This window comes from Phyllostomus hastatus, unplaced genomic scaffold (assembly GCF_019186645.2).
Source record: "Phyllostomus hastatus isolate PE091 unplaced genomic scaffold, TTU_PhHast_1.1 phas_contig_40, whole genome shotgun sequence".
Lineage (NCBI taxonomy): Eukaryota > Metazoa > Chordata > Mammalia > Chiroptera > Phyllostomidae > Phyllostomus > Phyllostomus hastatus.
The window spans coordinates 88,321,797-88,346,790 of NW_025333872.1; the positions used below are offsets into that span (position 1 = coordinate 88,321,797).

The window sequence follows — 24,994 nt, forward strand, 5'->3', positions numbered from 1 at the left end:
AACTTCCTATGCAAAACAACAGGTGGCACAAAGGGGTCACTCAAGTTCATTTTGCAGTATCAGTGTTCTAGGATCTAAAATGAGGAAACAAGGTTTGGGAGGAAATAAAGATTGTATCAATGCAGAAAGGAGACAGGATAATAGAAAGTTCTGGAAATCTTAATGCCTTCACAATACTATGCTGTAGTATCTAGTCAGCCACTACCTGACACAGTGGATAAAACCAACCTTCTTTATTTCATTAACCAGCCAGACCTGCTCAGGGTATCAATTCAAAGGGGCATGAGGTCTTGGGGAGCAGGGGCTCTCCGCACATCCTTGTGCCTTCAGGGTCTGTTGGGAACCGCCCTGACTGGTATCAGAGGCTGAAACCCCCGCCTAGCTAAGGGTAAGGGAACGCCCTTGGAACCGTAAGCCAGCAAGGAGACAAAAGCTTATCTCCCTGGCAGGAATGCTGCTTCTGCTGCTGAACCCCAAAAAGCTTGGTCGGTTAGCCAAAGACGGGTAAGATTCCCCACGGGGAATGACCTAAGCCAGGCACGATCACTTTTGGGAGGCCCCCCAAAAGAAGGACTTGGGGGGCTGCAGCAAAAAGGGGGTGATGGACCCTCGCTCCTCGGCTTTGACAAAGTCTGAGTTCTCATCGTCTGGGAGAAAATCTCCTTATCTCTTGGTTACCTAGTTCCCTTGCTCCACCTAAGCCTGAAACAATGACAGGGTGGTACAGCTCGGTACTGAGAAGTGCGGATTTCCCGGGGTGATCAGGCCTAAGAAAGAACATGTAAATTACTGTGAAACCTTCTTTGTTTAGAATGCTCTCAGTTGAATGAGAAGGGTCTTAGGAGGAAGTTAGTTTGTTCCTCAGTCTTACAGCTCTTTGACCCCAACTCAATAGACCGGCAGAGTTCTTTGTTTTCTATACTTCCTCACTTCCCCTAATGAGTACTATACTTTACCTGAATTATTATGCAAAATGAGCCCAATAAAAGCAGGTATGGACGGTAAATCAGCGCGCTCCCCCACTGGGGGGTGGCCATTTCGTCCCTACTTCCCCACAGAAACTAGTCTGTCTCTGTGCATGTGTTGTTTTTTCTCGCATGTTTATCGTCGAGCCATCCACAGCGTTCCGTGGTCACTGCTGGCCGGTGACCTACGCGCAACAAGGGTCTGCTCCAGACACATCGACTAGCTCAGCTGGGGAACCACCAGACACCATATTCAGTTCTTCACCTCCAAAGCACCCCATGGTTTCCACACTAGGTCCCTGAGACGTTGTACTAGGGCAACACTGTGCTGTTGAAAAATACAAAAATCAGTAGGCACATTTACTCAGGTTTCTACACACACACTCGAAATATGAACACAGTCAAATATGGGGACCTGATGAGTTATCTCTACAGCCTGTGGAAGGGCCTTCAGTTATATCATGTGGGATCAAAAGGAGGCGTGTTTTACCACACAGTAATAAGGCACATGAAAATGTCCAACCCCAGGGAGGCTGTGCTGGGGAGTTCTCGCTGCCTGTGAGCACCTCCTGCATCTTGTTTGTTTCTGAATCAGTGTCTGTTGACTCATTTTACTCCTGCTTTTGCATACCATTTTGTTGCTTTTTCGCATGTCTGAATATTTTTTGATTGCATGCTTGAATATTATGAATTTTACAGTGTTAAATGTCTGTATTTTTTAGGGGGCAAAAATAAATAACTATAGAAAAATGCAGTCTCTACTACAATGTTTTATTTTTGGGATGGACATTTGAAAAATTATAGCTTTCATACCCAGAACAGAGTAGGAGGTAGAACTGGAAGGTAAAAATTAAAAAAAGAGGGAAAACAATTAGCTCAATATTTTTGTCATCACGTGAAAAGGAGATATTTTAAAGGTTTTTGGGGCCCATCTCCTACTGAATTTAAAGCAGAAAAAAGTGGCCTCTTAGCCCGGGCTCTGTCTGGAGTGAACCACCACGGGCCGCAGGCTCTTCCACCTGCGAGGTATCCACCCCACACGACTGTGGTCGCTGTAAGATGTCCTTGGAGCCGGGTAAAGATTTCTTTTTGTCTTAGGCCTCAGAGAGCTTCAGTAGGCTTGTTATGAGGAGAAACTTTCACAGCTTATAAAGGTGCTCCCTGAAGGTATCATCAAACCTTTTAAATGCTAGTTATTAAAATAATTATGAGTATTAAAAATAAACATGTGTGCTAATATGATATAATGCTAACCAACAATTGTGTGTGACTTCAAAGTGTGCCGAACACTTTCCTGTACATGATTTCAAATGGCTACTGTGGGGTGTGGGGGCTCAGCACTAACAAAGCACATCATTTCTACATAGAGATGGACAGGGGAGAAGGCTTTGGGGAGACCGTGGCTCACCTCTCCCAAGCCCTTCCCAGACTATGTCCTGCCCAAGAGCCAGAGGCCAGCCTGCTGCTTACCTTTCATCCTGCCTGATTTCCACATCCAAACACCCAGGGAGAGGATGACTCCGAAAAGAATGGAGCCAAAGACACCAGCGATAATCGATGAAGTATTTTTCTGTGTAGTTGGAGGCGATGCTGAGGACGGTAATGGTGGCACTAAAACAAGAAAGCAAACATCCTATCAAGCATAAAGCACCTAACAGCACCTGTTTTCCCATGACACCCCCACATTTACTGACTCATCATGTGACAGCCACCCTGTTAGGTCCAGGGGTATAAAGATGGAGAGGGGTTGTGCTCTGTCCGCAGGGGTCTCACATTCTACTGCGCGAGACAGTAAATGTCCATCTGTTTATAATACAGTTTGCTATGCGTAGACCTTTTTGAGGATGACAGAATTGGGGGTGCTTAATTCTGTCTGAGGAAGGAGGCGGAGGCTTCATAAGAGGTGACCTTTGACCTGGTTATAGGACAACTAGAACACGGGAAGAAGAGAAGGCCTGGAAGCAGTATAATGCAGAGACATCTGAGGACCATCTAGTAGTGCCTGATGGCTGAATCACTGCCCAGTGCAGGTGGGAACTCCTGTGCTCAGGGAGGTGGGATGGGATTCCGGGAGCTGGTGGGAAAGCCCATGGCAGGCCCTGGCTCTCCAGACAGGAAGTCCACCAAGGAATCAACCAGTCCATCCATCTGTCAAATTTTCCATTACACACACACACACACACACACACACACACACACACACACACTGGCACAGACACAAGGAAGGCATTAGACCCTTAATGAGAGCTACCGCATTCTCCGCCCCCTGCTCACTCACCTGGGGGCTCCAGCACTTTCTCCCAGTGGTCTAAGAAGTCCCCAAGCCAGCGATTGCAATCTCCCGTTGAGATCTTCCTGAAATGCTCCACCTGTCCATTCTTCTCCCAGTCCTCCTTCACCTCTCTGGCCCCAGGACCAACAACTATCCAGTTCTTGCTCATTGGTTCAAAGACGAGGGTGGTCTGTTCACTGATGTTAAACTTCAAGGGCCCACCAGTGCATCGTCCTACTTCACACTGGCAGGACAGCTCAGCCTGCAGGGTTGGGGGACCTGCAATGCACACACAGGGGTGTCACTCTGCCCTCTGAGAGCTCCACCATCTCCCACAGTCACGCGTGTCCCTGCACATGTAGGGGCTGCAATCTCCTCTGCACGCCATGCCCTGTTCTCTCCCTTAGGTCCACTGTGGCTCTGGGGTTGGACCAGGGTGCAATCCCTTCCCACCAAGCCCCCTCCCTGCCTGTGCACCCTCCTCCCCTCTCCTGCTCACTGGCCCCACCCCCCTTCCCCTCCCCTCACTTACCCCTTGTCTTGTTTCCCTCCAGTCTGATGTCAGTCACGGTCATCCTGAGCTCGGGCCCCATGTCTCTCAGCGTTTGTGGCAATTCTGTCCATAATGTGGTGGCCTTTACCTTCTCTCCCAGGGGACCCAGAGGTCTGACCTTGTTGCTGTCACTGTCGTACTGAAGGAAAGGCTCTTTATCTACTGAGCCCTGGAATTTATACCAGGGCTGCCCAGGTCTGGACTGGGACTGGACGGTGAGGTTGATGACAAGAGAGTGAGCATCTGTGGGGGAAAAACAAACAGCAGACAGGTAGCCTGGGGACTCCCTGTGAAGGGCCTGGCTGCTGAGAGAGGGGTCTCAGCCCAGGTCCCTCCATCTATCTCTGCAGCCTTAGTCCTGTCTTGCCTTTAACTGTCTGAGGTTTAATAAAACACTCTGATGCTACCACGGGCCCTGTTTCCAGAGGATTCATTTGACAGATGTTTTTCGTTACATCCACCAAGTTGTGAGTACAAAAATACAAGATTTTTTGGGTCCTGCCAGGACTCAAAATCAAGTTGAACAGACAGGGATTGAAACACAAAGGGAAGAACAACATCAGCACGTGCCCTTCACGATGGGTCCTGGGTATTCAGGAAAGGCTTCCTGGAGGAGGCGGGACCTGGCAGGAGAGGGAGAGCTGCCGCAGGTGAGCACAGTACTAGGTGCCATGCCTTAGGGTGGGGTCCCCTCTGACCCGCGTGTACACAATTAGGCAGGATAGTGAAAAGTTAGGAAAATTCCTTCACAATGGAATAAGGGAAACTGAGGCCAAATAATTAAACACGGGCAAACAATCTGAGCAATTTACAGGCAGCTAATGAATCACAAAGTTTTATCTTCCCACATCGTCCCAGGGCAGACTGACTTTGGTCCTGGTCCCTCTCCAATAATGTTCTTTAAAAATAAAACTAACCAGAAAAAAATAGCCCTGATCCCTTTACACACACATTTTGATGAATCAACGTAGAAAGACAAAACTCCTCAAGACCAAGAATCCAGGGCTGCTCTCGCTAGAGCACACTCCTGCCTGAGTCTGTTGTTTTCCCTTCAACTCAGAGGGACCCCATGTGACTTGTGAGCAGGGGAGCTGCGGGGGCGGGGCGGAGGCGGGCAACAGCTCCTCTTGGGTTTAGCTCGGAGCCTACCTCCAAGGCCCCTTTTTCTCTGACTTCCCAGTGAGCTCATTTCTTTTACTGTGACTTCTATTTCTTAGGGAGCCAAAGCAGCCCTCCCTGCCTAGGCTCTCTGCTGTTGCTTCTCCTATCCTGAGCCCTCTCTTTGTTTCAATGTCCTCAGGTTTAAAAATGTCCTCTCCAAACCACCTGGACTCATGTTGTGAGATCTTTCCTAAACGAAGTCAGGAAACTGCACACTAACGGCAGGCCTGAGGCAGACCACCTCCAGGCCCAGACCCCACCCAGTCATGGTAACATCCTGGGGTGTCTGTCTAGCTATGCCACATCCTCGCCTACCCTTAAGAACACCTGGACAGACACCCACTTCCTTGCCTGGTGCCAGCATGAAGCCCTCTTCCCCCTCCCCCTCCTCAGCCCAGTCTCCGGATCCCAGTACACTCACCGCTTTGCAGTATATTCCAGGTTTGTACCACAAGCAGTAGAGAAAAAAGACGGGAAGTGGGAAATGCTCGCAACATTCTGCCGAGCAGAAACTAACAAGTAGTCAGAAGGGAGAGACTGTATATATGGACGTACTGGGTGTGCCCTACGTGCATGTGTCCTCCAGCAGACGGGCGCGTGCCCATTCAGTGTCGTACTGAAGAATCTTTTTCCCAAAGCAGAGTTTTGCAATATCACCATTGCTCACTGAAAAAAGCGGTGGGTATACAGAAAACGAAATTCACTTTGAATAATAACCTTTCTCCATTCTCCTCAAAACCCCTTTTGACGTGAGCAGGATTGTTGGAAGTTCTCTGAGCTCCTCTCTCCTCCCACCCCCCACTAACTTCTCTCCTTTTGCCCCACCCTGTTCTTCCCCTACCACCCTCCCTGATTCCATATTCTTTTCTCTCGCTTCCCTCACCCAAACCCAAAAAGGGCCACCGCACTTAAGCGTGTGAGATGCCTCACAGTCAGGCAGGAAGGGCACTTGGGCCTTGAGCAGGGCCTGGCCTCGCTGGCAGAGAACCTTGAGCGACCAGAGCTGCTGGGCTGCCAGTTGCTGCTCCTCCCCATTGGGACTAAATGGTCTGGGATTTCCACCTCTCCCAGCACACCCAATCCGTGCTCCTCTCGGGGTCCAGTGTTCTGCCTTCCAGGTGCCCAACCCGAGTTTACCTCACTTCAACTGCCTCCGTGCACAGAAATTTAGACCAGCAACTGCCAATCACAGAAGATAGAGTTTGATGGATCCTGCTTGGTCCTGTGGCCTTACAGGTCCAGTTATTTAGGTGCAGAGATTATAAGGTAGAAACATTGTAACTGCAGAACCTGGTCTTTTCCTGTTTCTAACAAGACCCGGGAAGCAAACACTAAACCTTGGACACACCACTTACCAGTAACACTCGTGAACCCTTAATGCTACTTTTTAAAAGTTGGCCTTGAATCCTGCATCAAGAACACAGATTGAATGCTTGCCTCCTGTCTTCTTGCCAGTTGACTCACAAATAAAGCTCCTTTCTTTCCTCAACAGCTGGTGCCTTAGAATGGGCTTCCACGCATGCTGGGGAGTGAACCCTCGCTGTGGACACGGCCTTCCCTCCCTCACTGAGGATGCAGCGGGAGAAAGGGGGTGGTATGGAACCGGGGAAAATCCTATGACGCTGTCTTTTTTCTACTTTATTTTTTAAATTAGATTTTATTCCTTATGCTATTACAGTTGTCCCAGTTTTTACCCCTGTGCCCCCCTCCGCCCAGCCCTCCCTCACTGCCTCAGGCTATCCCCACACGGTTGTCCTTGTCCATGGGTCACGCCGACGAGGTATATGTTCTTGGCTACTCTGTTCCCTATGCAGTACTTTACATCCCCACAGCTGTTCTGTGACTACCTATTTGTACTTCTCAATCCCTTCACTGTTTTCACCCATCACTCCCGATCCCCTCCCATGTGGCAACCATCAAAACGTTCTCTGTATCTGTGATTCTGTTTCTGTTCCGCTTGTTGGTTTATTTTGTTTTTTAGATTCACTTGTTGATAGATATGTAGTTATTGCCATTTTATTGTTCGTATTTTTGATGTTCTTTTCTTTTTAAAGAAGACCCTTTAACATTTTCATTTAACCCTGGTTTGGTGATGATGAACTCCTTCAGCTTTCTCTTGTCTGGAAAATTCTTTACCTGTCCTTCCATTCCAAATATAGCTTTGCTGAGTAGAGTAAACTGGGTTGTAGGTCCTTGCTTTTCATCACTCTGAATATTTCTTGCCAATTGCTTCCAATATGCAACGTTTCTTTTACTGTTGTTCTATTACAGTTGTCCCAATTTTCCCCTGTTGCTCTCCCCTCCCCTGCCCACCCCCACTCCCAGTCAGTCCCCGCCCTGTTGTCCATGTCCGTGGGTCATTTATACTAGCTCTTTAACTAGGTCCTTCCCCTTCTTTCCTCCTTTATCCCCCTTCCCTCACGAAGATTCTTTTATCATTGACAGTCTTATTAGTCCCCTCTAGGTAATAACTGCTTTTCTCTTGCTGCTTTTAAGATTCTCTCTATATCTCTAAACTTTGCCGTTTAAATTATGATGTGTGTTGGTGAGGGCATCTTTGGGGTCGTCTTGTTCGGGACTCTCTGTGCTTCCTGGACCGTATGCCTGTTTCCTTCACCAAGTTAGGGAAATTTTCTGTCATTATTTTTTCAAATTGGTTTCCAATTTCTTGCTCTCTCTCTTCTCCTTCTAGTACCCCTATGATGTGAATATTGGTATGTTTGAACTTGTCCCAGAGGTTCCTTAGTCTGTCTTGTTTTTCTGGATTCTCTTTTCTTCTTGCTGTTCGGATTGGTTGTTTCTTGCCTCCTTCTATTCCAGATAACTGATCTGATTCTCAGTCTCAACCAGACTACTGTTGATTCCTTATAAATTGTTCTTTCTTAATTGGTGTGTCCTTCATTTCTGATTGGGTCTTTTTTATGCTGTCGAGGTTCTCACAAAGTTCCTTGAGCATCCTTGTAACCAGTGTTTTCAGCTCTGCATCTAATAGATTGCTTGTCTCCATTTAGTTTAGTCTTTTTCTGAAGTTTTCTTCTGTTCATTCATTTGGGGCATGTTTCTTTGTCTCCTCATTTTGGCAGCCTCCCTGTGTTTGTTTCTATGTACTAGGTAGAGCTGCTACATCTCCCAGGCTTGGCAGAGTGACTTAATGTAGTACTTGTACTGTAGGGTCTAGTAACACAGCCTCCCCTATTTCCCAACCTGGGTATGAGAGGCCTCTCCTGGGCACTCCCACTCTGTGTGCTGTGTATACCCTTTTGTTTTAGTGGAGTCTTGATTGATATGGGCATGTCCAAGACCACCCTCCACCTGTGTTCCATCCAGGGTCACACAGCACAAGCTACCAAGTGAACTGCAGATGGCTGCTACTTGTCCTGGGCTCAGAGGTGCCCAGGAGAGGCCAAGCTGTGAACCAAGGCTGATGGCTGCTAGTGCTGGTCTGGGGCAACTTAGTGAGAGGTACAGGGCTCACTGAAGATAGATGCTGCTTGTTTGAGAGAATTTAGGAAAATCTGAAGCATTCACCGAGGTAAGACATCCACATGAAAAAGCCACTACAAACACCTTAGGTAGGCCCAGCAGCTGGCTGAGGCAGGGCCTCACAGAATAAGTAGGGTGGGGCACACAGTGTGAGCCAGGTTTATGGCACCTGGGATGTGGAGCCTGCCTGCCAGCTCTGTGTCTCTGTTGGGGGAGGGCTCAGGAAATGAACAGTGGCCTTTGCCAGCACTTCTGTTTGGGACAAGGCTGCCTCCCTGGCTCTCACCCTGGTGCCAGACAATTCAGTTCTGCCTCATATGTCTCTGATGCCTTTCAGTGTGCTGCCTCTACATTGGATCTCACAGGGAGTGAGTCTGAGTAAATCTGTGTGTGTGGGCCCTTTAAGAGGACCTGCCAGGGATCTGGCAGTTTCTGTCTTCCACAGCCTCAGTGCCCACTGGGGATAACACAGATTTATGATTTACAGCTCTCTAGATGGACTGGACATTTTTAAGGTTTTTCATACACACTGCCAAAATATCTCGTGGGACCAGTTTTCACTGTTGCCAGTTAAAGAACCTCTACCTGTTGCTAAGCTCAGGGTTCATGGTTTAAAATATTTGGTCAGTTTTGAAGTTTTTGAAATTGTTGAAGTAAAAAATAAACACTCATTTTGCTAGCAATTCTATCTCCAGGAATTTTTTTTGCAAATATACTCACAAAAGTTTAGAAAAATGTGTGCATAGATGGTTATCTCAGGGTTGATTGCAAAAACAGTAGCTGGAAACACTTTAAATGTACAGAGATAGAGGCTAGCTGAGTAAATTTCGGTATTGCCCTGTGGGTGCTTTGCATTTGTGTGTCTCCCAGATTCACCAGTAAGTAACAGGGGGAAAGGGCAGCGGAACATGTACAGTGTTCTCTTCCTTATTAAAAATATACATGCGATCCTTGCTTTCACTGAGGTGAAATTGCATTTCCATAACCTATGTAAGTTTGTTTTCCCATTTACTGATGGAAAATGCATGTGAACAGGAATGGTTTGCAAGTGCCCCTACTTTGAGAAACCATCGGGCAGTGCCCATGCAGACGGAGACTGCAAAGGAAACCGTGAAAGCAGGTCTGGCCGAGATAGGCTAATGGAGAAGGTGAGCTAATGGAGAAGGTGAAATACAAGCCATTGTACTTAACAGCCAAAGGACCTCTAAGTGGTTTTTTTTTAACCTGGCAATTTAAAAAACATATTAAAAATTAGCCAAATCTGCTTAGGGGTGAGAAAAAAAGGAAACAACAGGAAAACATATGTCCTTGTCTCTCTTAGTTTAGATAGGTGTCCAGAAGGACCCTGAGCTCTCACACCTATGGCTTCATGCAGTCTCCCTCACAGTCCCCTTGACCAAGGGACCCCGTCTGCAGAAAGGAGGGGAGCAGGGGTGCCTACCCGTGGGACCCGCGTCCTCTCACATCCCTCCACCCAGAAGCCCCAGACAAAACAGGGCACATTTCTGGTTCTCAACCCACACTGGAGGAACCCTGGGAGAAGACTTCCTAAGGGACAGGGCACCCAGACCTGGGACACCTACACGTGGTGTCAGCAAACTATGGCAGTATCCAAATCTGCTCCCTCACTCATGTGCTCGTCGTCTTTGGCTGCTTTTCCATCACAAATTTGGAGGTCTTTGGCTCATATAGACACACATAGTGAGTGATCTACAAGGTGATAACATTCACCATCTGCTCATTGTAGAAAAAGTTTATAGGACTGTAGATCCAAGATGGCAGTGAAGCAAGTGGAGGTTACATTCACCTCCTCCCAGGACCAAACTGGTATTACAACTAAAATAAAGGAAAACCAACCTGAATCAACAACTGAAGACTTGCTAGACAGAAGTCTTATAACCAACCCAGGATTAAAAGAAGAAGGCACATAAAGACTGGAAAGAAGACGGGAGGTGTGAAAAGAACCGGCCCAACACCCATGTGGCGTTGCTGAGAACCAAAGGGCTGTCTCAGCTGCAAAGGTGCCCCGGGAGGAGTGTCTCATCCTGGGCTCCCCGGCCCAGAGCTCCAGAGCTGGGAAGAGGAGCCCACATCGCACCTGGTGTTGAAAATCAGCAGGAACTGTGTCTGCCAGGGAGAGACTCCAGTCTGCTAGATACCCAGGTGTCCCCCTAAAGGGCCAATGCACAAAATCTTGTTCTCAGCAACTCATCCTTGATGCTGGGGGAGAGAGGGCAGCTGGCATGGACTACAGTCATGTGAGAGGAAACTGGGTTGTGTAGGCTGTGGGGGTGGGGAGAAAGCTGAAGGGACAGCACCCATGGTCCCTGTGCAGGGTCTATCCCCCACACCACAGGGGCCATCTCTCTTGAGTGGAGCCCTCCTCTCCCTATGGCATCAGCCTGGGGCAATGCGAGAGCGCTGCCTTCCTGACTCTGTTGCCCAGGGCCAGGGAGCTCACGCTCTACTGAGCTCATGCCCTGTGAAGCAGTCAGCCTCCTTGGCCTGGGGTGCAGATGCCGGGCTGACTCAGGCTGTCACAGACTGAGTTGTGTGCCTCTGAGATCGGGGCAACTCCTTGCATCTTCCTACTATTCTGACCAGTTCCTTTCCCAAAAGAGAGATCCAGTAGCCCCACCCTCTGACTCCTAGTGACCCTGTGCTGCTGAGCTCAGGCTCTCCAGGAGGTCCAGGCAGGGTCCGGGACACACTGAGTCCTGAGGCTGTAGGACACGGACTATGTTCTCCCTTGCATGCCTGTCCAGAGCAGAGCCCTCTCTTCACATGGCTAAATCTTGGACTGGTTTGGCCTGAGAAATCTGTTGGCCTCCACCTAAGGACTGCACTAGACCATGGCCACCACAAAGCTCTGTGGGCACCAGTGGGTGGCAGCTAGCCTTGGTGTATCCTGGGGCTTTTGCTGAGTGGGCTCAGACCCGGCCCAGGCACCAAGTTTGAATTTGTATCAGGCTGGTGAATACCACTCACCCATACCTACTGAATCACTGAGAACCACCCCATACAATCATGAATCACTGGAGGCTCTGTTACTAACTGAGCCTAACAGGCAGGTGGAATCAAAGGATGCAAATTCCTGGGTGCCTTGAGGCTGCTGCTGACCTGCCCTGGGTGTGGTGCTGGTAAAAGCTGGACTTTGTATGCAGCTTGGCCTTTCCCATGCACACAGATTCCCAGAAGAGGCAGCCACACACTGTGGATGGCTTTGTAGCTACACACAGGTTGCCCAGGGCCAGTCACAGGCAGCGTCTGACAGTGACTGCACTGTAGTCTGTCCCGAAAGGCCGCAGGACAAGACACCCAGGAATGAGCCTCAGACGACATCAAAGCAGGGCCAATTAGCTGCACAACCAGCACATCAAAGGGAGATCTTGCAGGCACCATGCCCTGCTGAAACCAATTCCACTTTGTGTGGTCAGCACCTGCACAGCAGATCATACACTGTGGTTAGGACCAAAGCTCACAGGCAGCCAGCCTGAGGGTCGACTCCATGCATGGAAGGGCCCACAGCATTCAACACTCAGTCAACAGCAGGACTCACAATACATACTCAAGGGGCATTCCTGAAACACCCGTGGTCAAGGAGACTGTGCCACTGGGCTCCATAGGACACCAACTGCATAAGGCCACCCCCCCAAGAAAGGAACACAGAGCAGACCTGCATAACACAGAGAAACAAACAGAGCGGCTGCTGAAATGGGGAGACAAAACCAAGTCCCCCACAACAGGAGAAATCTCCAGAGAAGAACTAAATGAGAGGGAGGCTAGCAATCTAGCAGATAAAGGCTCAAAACAATGGTTATCAGGATGCTCAAGGAGCTTAGGGGAGGAATGGGTGAACTCAGTGAGAACTTGAACGAAGAGTTAGTGAGCGTGAAAAAGACTATAGGAACTATAGCAGATCTTCATAAATGTTGGATATTAACCCTTTATCAGATGTATTGCTGAATACTTTCTCCCATACTGTGAGTTGTCTTATTTTGTTGATGATTTCCTTTGCTGTACAAAAACTTTTTAGTTAGATGTAATTTCATTTGTTTAATTTTTCTTTCCTTTTCCTTCCCTGGGGAGACATATCTGATAAAATATTTATACGGGCAGTGTCCGAGATTTTGCTGCATATGCTTTCTTCTATGATTTTATGGTTTGGGGTCTAACATTTAAGTCTTTGATCCACTTTGAATTTACTCTTGTGTGTGGTGTAAAAAGGTGGTCTACTTTCATTTTTCTGCATGTATATGTCCAATTTTCCCAACACCATTTATTGAATAAATTATGTTTAGCCCATTGTATATGCTTGCTTCCTCTGTCAAATATTGACTCTAATTGTGTGGGATTATTTTTGGGTTTTCCATTACTGTTCCATTGATCTATATGTTTGTTTTCATTCAAGAGCCATGCTGTTTCGATTACTGTGGACTTATACCAGAATTCACTACTATTAAAGTACATTATAAGAAATGTTAAAGGGTCTTCTTAAGAGGAGAAGGAAGTAAAATATAGGAAAATAGTTATAAAGAATAAAATGGCAATAAATATGTACCAATCAACAATCACTTTAAATTTAAATGGCTTAAATGCTCCACTAAAAAAATACATATAGTAGCTGAATGGATAAGAAAACAAGACCCATATACATGCTGTCTACTGGAGGCATACCTCAGGATGAAAGACACAATTTATTAAGAGTAACAGGATGGGAAAGGAGGGTTCTTTTGAAGTTTGGGGCTCACTTATCTGGACAAGTAGATGCAGACTAACCTCCTCTGACTCCATGGGTGCAATGCCACTCCCAAAGGTGCAACACTCTGATGACGAAGCCACCCCTATGGGGAAACCCTACTCACACCCCTGTCACTCTGAGAGGGAGGTGAGAGTCCCAGTGGCCCCTGACTGCTGGGAAGTCTTAGCTCATGGAGACTGGGAGAACCCATGAAGCCCCACTCTGTCCTCATTTTTGAGCCCTTTCCTCATTTAAAGGAGAGAAATAGACAAAGACCCCCTACTCCACACGTTCAAATGTCTGGGTCCTGTGTCCTTGTCTGAACCTGAGCCACCTCTCAAATCTGCAGCCCGTTACTAGAAATAGAGGCCCAGGTCAATGAGGAGGAAGAGCCACTGCAAAGCTTCCTGCTGTCTGTTCCCAAAGACCACAAGGCCACCGACTCGGGTGGGTGTGCACTGGAAGCAGAGACTACCGGGACATTCATGTTGGTGTGTCGTGGTTCTGTTCTCTTTGTTTCTCAGATATTTTTGACTTTTCTTTTGAATTCTTTACCCTGTGGTTATTAGGAATCGGTTAATTTTCACATTGCATAGATTTTGCAGCTCTTTTTTTGCTGCTCATGTCTAGTTTTATACCATTGTCATTGGAAGAGGCAGTTAGTATGGCTTCAATCTTCCTAAATGTGCTAAGCCTTGTTCTGTGTCCTATTGCACTGTCTGTCCTGGGCGAGGCCGAGTATTATGCTTCTGTTGGATGGCATGCTCCACAAACACCTGTTACGTCCATTAGATCTAATGTATGGTTCATGTTCATCGATTCCGTGTAGGCTTTCTGTCTGGATGATCTAGCCATTGCTGAAAATGAGGTCCTTTTTTCCATTTTTTTTCTTGAAAGATGTTATATATTTATAGTGGCGGGGGAAGGGAGGGAGAAAAAGAGGGAGAGAAACTCGGATGTATGAGAGAAACATGGACATGGAACTGAAAAAAAAAATAGCTGGAGTAGCAATATTTATACCCGACAAAACAGACGTTACAACAACGGTTACAGTAAGAGACAAAGGAAGACCCTACATAATAATAGAGGCAACAATCTAACAAGAGAATATAACTCCTGTAAATATTTATGCACCCCACATAGGGCTACCTAAATGTATAGAGCAAATCCTGATGGACATAAAGGGAGAGCGGGACAATGATGCAGTCATAGTAGGGGATCTTACCACCCCACTGATATCAATGGGTAGGTCTTTTAGACAGAAAATCGACAAGGAAACAGCAGCCTTACATGATAGAACAGATTAGATGAATTTAATTGATATTTCAGAGTATTTCACCCAAAAGAAGAAGAATATACATTGTTTTCAAGTGAGGATCAAATATTTTCTAGGAAAGACCACATATTAAAGCAGAAAGCAAGTCTCGATAAATTGAAGAGGACTGAAATTATATTATGCATCCTCTCTGAACACAAAGGTATGGAACTAGAAATCAGGTCACAAGAAAAAACTGAAAAACATACAAATACATGGAGTCTGAATAACACGTTGCTAAACAATGAATGCGTTAACTCTGAGATCAAGGAAGAAGTCAAAAGATACCTCCAGACAAATGGAAATGAGAACACAACAACCCCAGATCTGGGGGGCACAGGGAAAGCAGTCTAAGAGGGAAATTCATAGCACTACAGGCCTACTTCAAGAAACAAGAAAAATCTCACATAAACAATCTAACCTTACATGTAAATCAACTGGAAAAAGAACAACAAACAAAGCCGAACAGGAACAGAAGAAAGGAAATTAAAAAGATCTGAGCAGAAATAAGTGAAATGGACTGAAAAAACACAGAAGATCAACAAAAGCAAGAGCTGGTTCTCTGAAAAGATAAATAAGATTGATACATCTTTAACCAGACTCATCAAGAAAAAAGAGAGGACCCAAATAAATAAAAGCAAAAATAAAAGAGGGGAAATGACAACTGGTATCACAGAAATAGAATTATTATAAGAAAGTATTGTGAACAACTATATGTCACTAAATTGGACAGCCTGGAAGAAGTGGATAAATTCCTAGAAAGATACAATCTCTCAAAACTGAATCAAGATGAAATAGAAAATCTGAACAGATTGAATATCAGTAATGAAACTGAAGTAGTAAAAAAAGACCCCAAAACTTCCAAGAAACAAAAGTCCTGGACCTGATGGCTTCACAGGAAAATTTTACCAAGTTTTCAAATAAGAACTAACACCGACCATTCTCAAACTACTCCAAAAAAATTCAGGAAGAGGGAACACTCCCAAGTTCATTTTACGATGCCAGCATTTTGCTAATTCCAAAACTAGATAAAAACACTATAAAGAAAGAAAATTATACGCCAATATCCCTGATAGACACAGATGCAAAATCCCTCAACAAAATATTAGCAAATTGAATCCAGTAAAACATTAAAAAGATCATATACCACGACCAACTGAGTTTTATTCCTCTTTGCAAGGTTAGTACAATATTCATAGTCATTAATGTGATGTATCACATCAACAGAATGAAGAATAAAAATTAAACAATCATATCAATCTATGTAGAGAAAATCATTTGACAAAGTCCAGGACCCCTTTATGATAAAAAGAACTTTCTGGCAAAGTGGGAACAGAGAACACATCTTAATGTAATAAAAGCGACTATGACAAACCCATAGCTAACCTCATACTCAATGAGGAAAAACTAACAGTATTTCCCTGAAGCTGAAGAACAAGACAAGACTGTCCATGTTCACAGCTCTTATTCAACACAGTACTGGAACTCCTAGCCATAGTAATCAGACAAGAAAAAGAACTGAGGGGCATCCAAGTTGAAAAGGAAGAAGTACAACTGCCATTATTTACAGATGACCTAACAGTGTGTATAGAGAACCCTAAAAAGGCCACCAAAAATTACTAGAACTGATAAATAAATTCAGTGAAGTTGCAGAATACAAAATAAATATCCACAAGTTGGTTGCATTTTTATATACCAATAATGAACTATCAGAAAGGGAAACTAAGAAAACATTCTCATTGGTAATTGCATAAAAATTACCTAGGAATAAATTTAACCAAGGAGGTAAAAATACCTGTACTCAGAAAATTTAAGACACTAAAGAAAACACTGAAGATGATGCAAATAGGTGGAAGCATCTATATCCTGTGCTCATCAATCGGAAGAATTAACATTGTTAAAATGTCCACACTGACCAAAGAAATATGTAGGTACAATGCAATTGCTATCCATGTATTCGAGGTGTTTTCCACAGAACTAGAACAAGCAACTCAAAACTTGTATTGAGCCACAGTAGAACCCGAATAGCCACAGCAATCCTGACAAAAAAGAACAAAGTTGGAGAAGTCACACTGCCTCAGATAAAACTATATTACAAGGCCATAGTAATCAAAACATCATGGTATTGGCATGAAAACAACAGAGTATCAATGGAACAGAACGGAGAGCATGGACATAGACCTGTGCCTATACGATCAATTAATATTTGACAGAAAAGGTAAGAACATACAGTGGGGTAAAGAGAGACAACTCAATAAATGGCAATGGGAAAGTTAGACAACCACATGCAAAAAATTAAACTACACCACCTTCTTACAGCATATACAAGAATCAACTGAAAATGGATTAAAGACTTAAATGGCAGACTCAAAATCATAAAACTCCATAAGGGAACAATAAAACATAGGCAGTAAAATCTCAAACATTTCTCTTAGTAACAGTTTTTCCTGATATATCTCCCTGGGCATGGGAAACAGAAGAAAAAAATAAACTACTGAAAGCACATCAGAATGAAAGGTTTTTGCATGATCAAAGGCAATCATCATCAACATGCAAAAACAACCCACTTCATGGGAGGACATATTTGCTGATGATATATTCGTATATGATAAGGGGTTAATATCCAACCCTGGAAAAGAACTCATACAACTCAACACCAAAAAAATAAACAATCCCATTAAAAAGTAAACAAAGGCCCTGTAAAGACAGTACTCCAAAGAGGACCTACTGTTGGCCAATATGAAAAGATGCTCAACATCATTAATCAGAGGAATGCAAATTAAAGCCACCCCACACCTGTCAGAACGGCAATCATCAATAAATCGACAAGCCCGTGCTGGCGAGGATGTGGAGAGAGGGGACCCTCCCTCAGGCACTGTTGCTGGGGATGCAGACTGGTGCAGCCGCTGCAGAAAACAGTATGGAGGAGCCTCGAGAAACTGAAGATGGAACTGCCTGATGACCCAGTGATTCCACCTGTGGGTGTGTGTCCAGGGAAAGCCGAAACACTAATTTGATAGAATGTGTGCACCCCTACGTTTATCTCAGGATTATTTACAACAGCCACGATACCAAACCACCCTGAGAGCTCACCAACGGATGAGTGGATAAAAAGGTGTGGTACACACATTTACACAATGAAATATTACTGGGCCATAAAAAAGGACCCCAAATCTTAGCATTTGCTGCAGCATGGATAGACCCGGAAGGTATTGTGTTAAGTGAAATGAGTCAGTCAGAGATACAACAGAAATACACAAACAGAAACAGACTCAGAGACACAGAGAACAGGCTGATGCTTGCCAGATGGGAGCGGGCTGGGGCACAGGGTGAACAGGGGAAGGGATTGAGAAGCACAGACTGGAGTTACAGAACAGTCGGGGGGATCAATGTGCAAGATGGAAAATGTAGTCAATAATACTGTAATGACTCTGTATGGGTCCAGGTGGGTACTTGAAACATCAGGGGGACATTCTGTAAACTATATGACTGTCTCACCACTATGCTGTAACCTACAGAAAATAATACTGAATGTAAACCTCAATTAAATAAATTAAACAACAACATCCACAATGACAATGAGTAACAGTATAACTCAGAATAGAGTGAAGATTTTCGAATCTAAAGGAAAAGAAAAAATGTGAGTAGACTCCTGCCTGTGTGCGAGTGTATGACCTTAATATGCCGTTGCCTCCACGGTAGGCGGGGAAAGTGGGTTTGGGAACAAAGAGCAGCAGAAGCGTCCTTCCCAGGGGCATGCTTGGTCAAATTTAAAAAAAAAATCTTTCTCTCCCTCCAGCTCTAGGTTCGTGGGTTAGGTCAGAGGGTTTTGCGGGGAGGTGGGGTGTCCTCAGACAAGAGAAATTAAGGTGCCGCTGGCGAACGGAGTCGGGTCACTTCAAACTTGGAAGATGTTGGGGACAGGAGTGTTCTGAGGGCGCAAAACTTTGTGTAAAAAATGTTCTGTGAGGAGCAAGCAGTGGTTCCCTAGAGGAAATGCCTGTTGAATCATCGACCTGAAGCCGGCAGAGGGCGCACAAGTCTCACAGTTAAAGGCTGAGAGGCGTGTGTGGGGCGGGAGTGGGGGGGCCGGCTGGGGGGTGACGGAGGAAGCTCGGGGCAGTAAGAGGGTTTCCCGCTGGGGTAGTCGTCCAGCTGAGTGGGGACACGCAGCTGCCCTGGGGTCCCTACCCTCAGGGACGTCCGCTGTCCTGTTCACACCCGGTTGCCGGGGGCTGGGAGCCCCCTTCCGAAGCCCCAGTTAGGGCGGCGGGGTAGGTGGGAGTTCGGGGAGCGCTTTCCAGGGCCGTGGGGCGGGGGATCTAGCGGGATCTTGAGGTTACAGCATAGTGGTTCCACAGTGACAGAGTTTACAGGAGTTCCCGCAGCGCGCTCCTCTCCCTGTTCTCTGCCCTTCCCCCCTCCCGGCTCATTCATCCAGTGAGACTTTTTTCCGAAGGAAAAAGACGCCCGGGGAGATGACGGCCGAGGGGTCCGCACGGTCTGTGCCCCCCTCCAGGAGCGGGAAGGTCCCCACTGGGTCCCCGCCTTAGTGCCCACCCCGCCTCTCCCGAGGTAGCACCCGCATACTCACAGTGGGGCGCAGCCGGGTCCGGCAGCAGAAGAAAGAGCAAGAAGACAAGAATGACACCCACTATCTGAACCATCGCGACCGCTACCGTGGGGCCCACCAGGTCCGCAAGGTGGAAGGATCCACGAGCCTCTCTAGCCACTGGCGGTTTAGATGACCGCCTCATGTGAAGGGCTAGCCTCACTGCCAAGTGCTGATCTGTGTGGTTGGGCTGGAGGAGGAAAGGAGGGGGAACTATTCCAGCCGCAGCTCCGCCCACGCAGCATGGGGCTTTTTATGCCAGAGAGCGGAGCCAGGGTGAAACCGAAAGGCGAAGCAACAACGAAGGCCCCAAGGTGCACTGAATGCCCGTGCACGCGGGGCGGAGCCGCAAAGCTCTACGTTTTCAGGCGAGTTGGGGTTGCTCTCATTACTTTTGGGCCACAACTCATTTTTTTTAGTTTTCTAATTTTTTTTTAACGGAAGGAGGAAGCGGGAGAGTGACAGACAAGATCTGTGGTTCCACTGATTTACACCTTCACTGGCTCATTCTCGTATTCTTGTCTGTGCCCTGACCAGGGGTCCAGTCCCACCTTGGCAGATCTGGTTGAACCTCTAACCAAAGTAGCTACTCAGCCAGGGTTTTATTGTCTTGGGGCAGGGAGGGGGGTGGGGAGAGGGGGGAAAGAAGATGGGGGGCAGATGCAGTAACACTGCAACTTTATTCCGCGAAAAAGAAAACTGATCCACCTCCGTGTCACAGCGAGGCTTTCATGCCTCTGTTGAGGCCATTTCCACTCCTGGGGCTGTAACTCCTGTGATACTGGGTTGGCCAGAAACTCCATTTAGTTTTTTCCCTAAAATAAAAGGCACATTTTTCATGTTCACCAAAAACTTGATTGATTTGGATATGCTGAGTATGTGAATTATCTCCTGCTATTGGCTTGCCGTGGGTAGAGGCCAGGGGTGCTGTTAAACATCTTTCAATGCATGACAGCCCCACAGCAAAGAATGATTTGGCCAAAATGTCAACAGCACAAGAAACCTGTTGGTGAATTACCTATGGGGGAGGGCTACCTTGGTGGAGGAGTCCAAGTATTCCCTTCTCATATTTTCCACCCTTTTTTCCAAGGAGAATGCTAACACAGTATTGGATCCTGCATGAAAGGTCACAGATTAATCCCAACCATAAACCTCCCTGAGGATGCAGGTGCCTGATCCCGACCCTATCCTCATGCAATGACAGCCGGGTCTGAAGGCTTTCTGCAAAGCACATCTATTAAAACACTCAGGCTTTGCAGATCCTAAGTCTGTGCAACTACTCAGGCGGCGCTAGCAGGAAGGCAGCCGTACACAACACATGGCTTCATGAGTGTGGCTGGACCCACCACCACGGCCCTGTGCCCCGTGAACCTATGGAGGCATCTGTTGCAGGAGAAGGTGCTACGTGGGCTTCACGGCATCCTAAGTGGATGATCACACACAGAATCATAGGATCATAGCAAGGCCACGACACCTAAAGCAGGAAAATTCACACCTGGTGTGGTCCTTGGCCTGGTGGAGAGGTGGCCTCAGAAGTGGCCTAGGAGAGCTGCCCACCCAGAGCAGGGCTTGTCCACCCACTGGTTCTTAGGTCACAGAGTCCCAGTGGCCAAAAGACAGAAGTGATTTTCTGGCACTGAAATGAGCAGGGTCGGAGATAACAAATGAGATGCAGGAGCAGGGCCCTGACCTTGACACCAGAAGTGCTGCAGCAGCAGGACTCCGCTCATACCTGAGCCTTCATTCAGTCTCTCCCCTGGCCTCATGGGAGCAAGGAGTCCAGTCCACAGAGAGGAGGGGGCAGGGCCCCTGCCTGTGGGACCCGCTCCCTCTCACTGTCACTCTGTCCAGAATCTGCAGGCAAAATAGGGCATGTTTCTGGTTCCTGAACACACCACAGGTGCTCCCTAGGCGAGGACTGGCTCAGGCACACAGCACTCTCGTTGGGACGCCCTGTTACCTTGAACGCAGGGCTGGCACACTAGGACAGTGTCCAGACCCGCCCCAGGATCATCTGCTCGCTTCCTCGGCTGCTCATGTTGGACAGCAGAGGACGTGCGGGGCTGACGCAACGACATACGAAGTTCCGTAAAGACGAAAATACTTACTATTTGCCCACAAAAAGTGTTGCAGACCCCACCTAAATCTGTGACGTATATGCTGCTGTCCCCCTAGTAGGTAGAACACATGGTTGGGACTAAAGCCTAGACTGACAGGGTTGCTATTTACCATCACTCCTAGGGCCAGCTTCAGCAAACTGCTTTCTGTGGCTCTGTGGCCCAGGTGCAGAGACTTTAATGGGGCTGGTCTCAGGCAGGGGGAGGAGATACAACTGCGGGGGAGGGGGATGATACAACTTGCCACCTTTTTAGGTGGCAAGGCCTTGGTGGCACTGGGGTTCGTGAGCCAGGGTGGTGCTGAGCTGGGGGAGGAGAGAGCTGTGCAGGGGAGTGGCTGGGGTGAGCCTGGTGAGTCAGCTCCTGGGGCTGCAGGGTGGGATCCTCTGGCAAAGCTCCTGGGAAGGTCAGGGGTCGAGATCAGCGGGGATATTGGAAAGTGTGGTTGGAAAGTCCTGTGAGTGAATTTGGGGCATGCAGTTGTCTGGGGTCACAACCCTCCATGAACATCTTGGGTCCACACCCCCACCCACGGCTGGATAAGTCTGACACTGTTTTAGATTAAATGTATGCTCATCATTCTTAGAAAATCAAAATATTTGTGGGTAAGGCTGTGGAGTTGGCATTTTCCCCCTGGCTACTGAGAAAAATAAGTAAAATACTGGGAGACAATATTTTCCACTTATGTATCTCATTAAATATAAAGGAAAATGCTCACATTAAGAGAAAAATAACCTATGGAAAAATGGGCCAAAGACATGAAGTAATATGAAAAATAAAAATTCAACCTCAACTGTAGTCAGTGTAACATACATTCAAACAAGAATGAGATATATTTTGTCATTTTTGGGCCAAAAAAGTATATAATATGTAATATTGGTTGGTAAGGGTATAGGCACATGGGTGCTGTTTATGGGAATAGAAAATGGTATAGCTTTTAAGTAAACAATTTGATAGTTTATAAAAATGGAAATGTATATACCCTTGAATCTCACAGTTGGATGTACAGATTTATAGAATTATTCATACACATGAACAAAGATATATATATTTATTTTTTCATTACAGCATGGTTTATAATACCAAAAAGGGTAAAAAATAAACATTTATATATAGGGTAAGGATGACAAAAATTATGGCTTTATAGGCTGTTGTGAATTCATTCATCAGATAGCTTTCTATTAGGGGATCATATAACATTGTCCAAACTAGGTTAATTTTGGTAGTGAAAGAGGGTGCTATTAATAATTACTCCAAGAAAATGAGATAGATCCAGGAATAGGATTGCTGAAGTCAGTGTGCACTGATGGGAATGATATCCTAACCACCACCTGGTAGGTAAAAATACACTTTACAGAAGTATAATATAGCCCTGGCTGGCGTAGCTCAGTGGACTGAGCGCGGGCTGCGAACCAAAGTGTCCCAGGTTCGATTCCCAGTCAGGGTACATGCCTGGGTTGCAGGCTATGACCCCCAGCAACCGCACATTGATGTTTCTCTCTCTCTATCTCCCTCCCTTCCCTCTCTAAAAATAAATAAAAATCTTTAAAAAAAGAAGTATAATATACACACTTATATATTTATATTTTAACGTTCCCAAACTGCAGCTGAGTTTGTGTATGTGTGATTGCATAGGAAGACATGGAAAAATACAGGGCACACTGCTAATACTCACTATTTTGGGGGAGTGTGTAAAAATGGGGGAAAGGGGTGAATTTGTTCTTCTATTTTATTTATTTATTTTTTAGAGAGTGAAGAAGGGAGGGAGAAAGAGAGGGAGAGGAACATCAGTGTGTGGTTGCCTCTCGCCCACTCCCTACTGGCGACCTGGCCTGCAACCCAGGTGTGCGCCCTGACAGGGAATCACACCAGCGGCCCTTCGGTCCGCAGGCCGGTGCTCAAGCCACTGAGCCACACCAGCCAGGGCTAAATTTGTTCTTTTAAACTGTCTGCTTATGTCTTCATTAATTGATTTTTTTAAACAAGGGGCAGTCATTTTTGTATTACAAAATCAAATAGCAACAAAAACCTTCCAAAATTGAGACCATTGAAAAAAGAGTCACCACATCCTCCACACCCTGCTCACTCACCTGGGGGCTCCAGCACTTTCTCCCTGTGGTCTAAGACGTCCCCAAGCCACTGACTGCAATCTCCCATTGAGATCTTCCTGCAGTACTCTGCCAGGTCCTTGCTGTCCTCCCCGTCCTCCTTGACCCCTCTGGCTCCAGGGTCAAGGAGTGTCCAGTTCATGCTTATTGGGTCAGAGAGGAGGACGGTCTGCCCAGTGAAGCTGAACTTCCAGGATGCAGCTGGCGTTCTTTCTCACGATGGCAGGGCAGTTCCCTCTTCCTGCAGGGTGGAGAGACCTGCAGTGCACACATAGGGGCGTCACCCTGCCTCTGAGAGCTCCACCCTCTCCAGTCACGCGTGTCCCTGCACATGTAGGGGCTGCAATCTCCTCTGCACGCCGTGCCCTGTTCTCGCCCTTAGGTCCACTGTGGCTCTGAGGTGGGACCAGGGTTCAGTCCCTTCCCGCCAAGCCCCCTCCCTGCCTGTGCACCCTCCTCCCCTCTCCTGCTCACTGTGTCCGTGTCCCCTCCCCTCCCCTCACTTACCCCTGGTCTTGTTTCCCTCCAGTCTGATGTCAGGCAGGATCGTCCTCAGCTCGGGCCCCATGTCTCCCAGCGTTTGTGGGCAATTCTGTCCATAATCCGGTGGACTTTAGCTTGTCTCCCAGGGGACATAAAGACGATCTTCTTGCTGTCCCTGTCACACTGAAGAAAAGTCTCTTTGTCCACTGAGCCCTGGACTTCACATCAGGGCTGCCCAGGTCTGGACTGGGATTGGACGGTGAGGTTGATGACAAGAGAGTGAGCATCTGTGGGGGAAGAACAAACAAAGCAGACAGGTAGCCTGGGGACTCCCTGTGAAGGGCCTGGCTGCTGAGAGAGGGGTCTCAGCCCAGGTCCCTCCATCTATCTCTGCAGCCTTAGTCCTGTCTCACCTTTAACTGTCTGAGGTTTAGGAAAACACTCTGGTTCTACCATGGACCCTGGGTGCACACACTGTTACTAGGAGCATTCATTTGATTTTTTCATTGACATCTACCAACCTGTGAGTGCAAAAATACGAGACAGTGTCTGTCCTCCTGGAACTAAAATTCTAGCTAAACTGATAGGAATCAGAGCATAAAGGGAGAAAGACCCCATAGGACACACGCCATTCAGGAAAGGCTTGCTGGAAGACGTGGGGCCCGGCAGGCGAGGGAGAAATGCCCCAGGTGAGCAGAGTATCAGGCACAGCGCCTTCGGCTGGGGTCCCTGGCAACCTGGGTGTAGGAGCTAAACCACACTCTTACCACCTCTAAGAGCACCTGGACGGGCAGGGCCCGACTTGCCTGACTCCTGTGTGAAGCCTGATTCGTGTCCTTCCCCTCCCAGCCAGGCCTCCCGATCCCAGCACACCCACCGTCCAGGGTCTCCCCAGCTCCTCCCCGCAGCAGCAGCAGCAGCAGCAGCAGCAGCAGAGGCAAGAGAAAACTTGCAGCGCCAGACGCCAGCGACATCCCTGCCTCCCTGCTCAGTCAGAGCCCGCACTTGGGGGCAGCTGACAGACCCACTGAGACCTGGTGAAGCAAGCTGTGCCGGGTTTTCTGAATATTCACAATATAATTACTCACTAAAGAAAAAGGAAGCAAACTACAAACCAAAATCCACTTTGAATAGCCTCTCTCCACGCTCCTCAAAACCCCTGTGGGGAGCAGGAGTTTTAGAAG

The 24,994-nt window shown here is 47.1% G+C and overlaps 1 protein-coding gene across 2 annotated transcripts; it reads right to left on the reverse strand.

Moving 5' to 3' along the window:
• Nucleotides 1–73: 73 nt before the first annotated feature.
• RAET1E (retinoic acid early transcript 1E) lies at nt 74–23,972 on the reverse strand. 2 transcript variants are annotated; one of them, XM_045843747.1, is made up of 7 exons: nt 23,835–23,972; nt 23,310–23,585; nt 3,770–4,033; nt 3,244–3,516; nt 2,436–2,576; nt 1,166–1,296; nt 74–331 (listed from the first exon to the last, which is right to left on the reverse strand). In XM_045843747.1, exons 2-7 carry the CDS (start codon nt 23,467–23,469, stop codon nt 260–262), a joined length of 1,041 nt encoding a protein of 346 aa, XP_045699703.1. In that variant the 5' UTR covers nt 23,470–23,585; nt 23,835–23,972; the 3' UTR covers nt 74–259. The 2 variants fall into 2 exon arrangements, with proteins under 2 accessions (XP_045699703.1, XP_045699704.1); XM_045843748.1 differs by lacking the exons at nt 74–331; nt 23,310–23,585; nt 23,835–23,972 and adding an exon at nt 19,085–19,306 and having other exon boundaries at nt 1,085–1,296.
• Nucleotides 23,973–24,994: the final 1,022 nt, after the last annotated feature.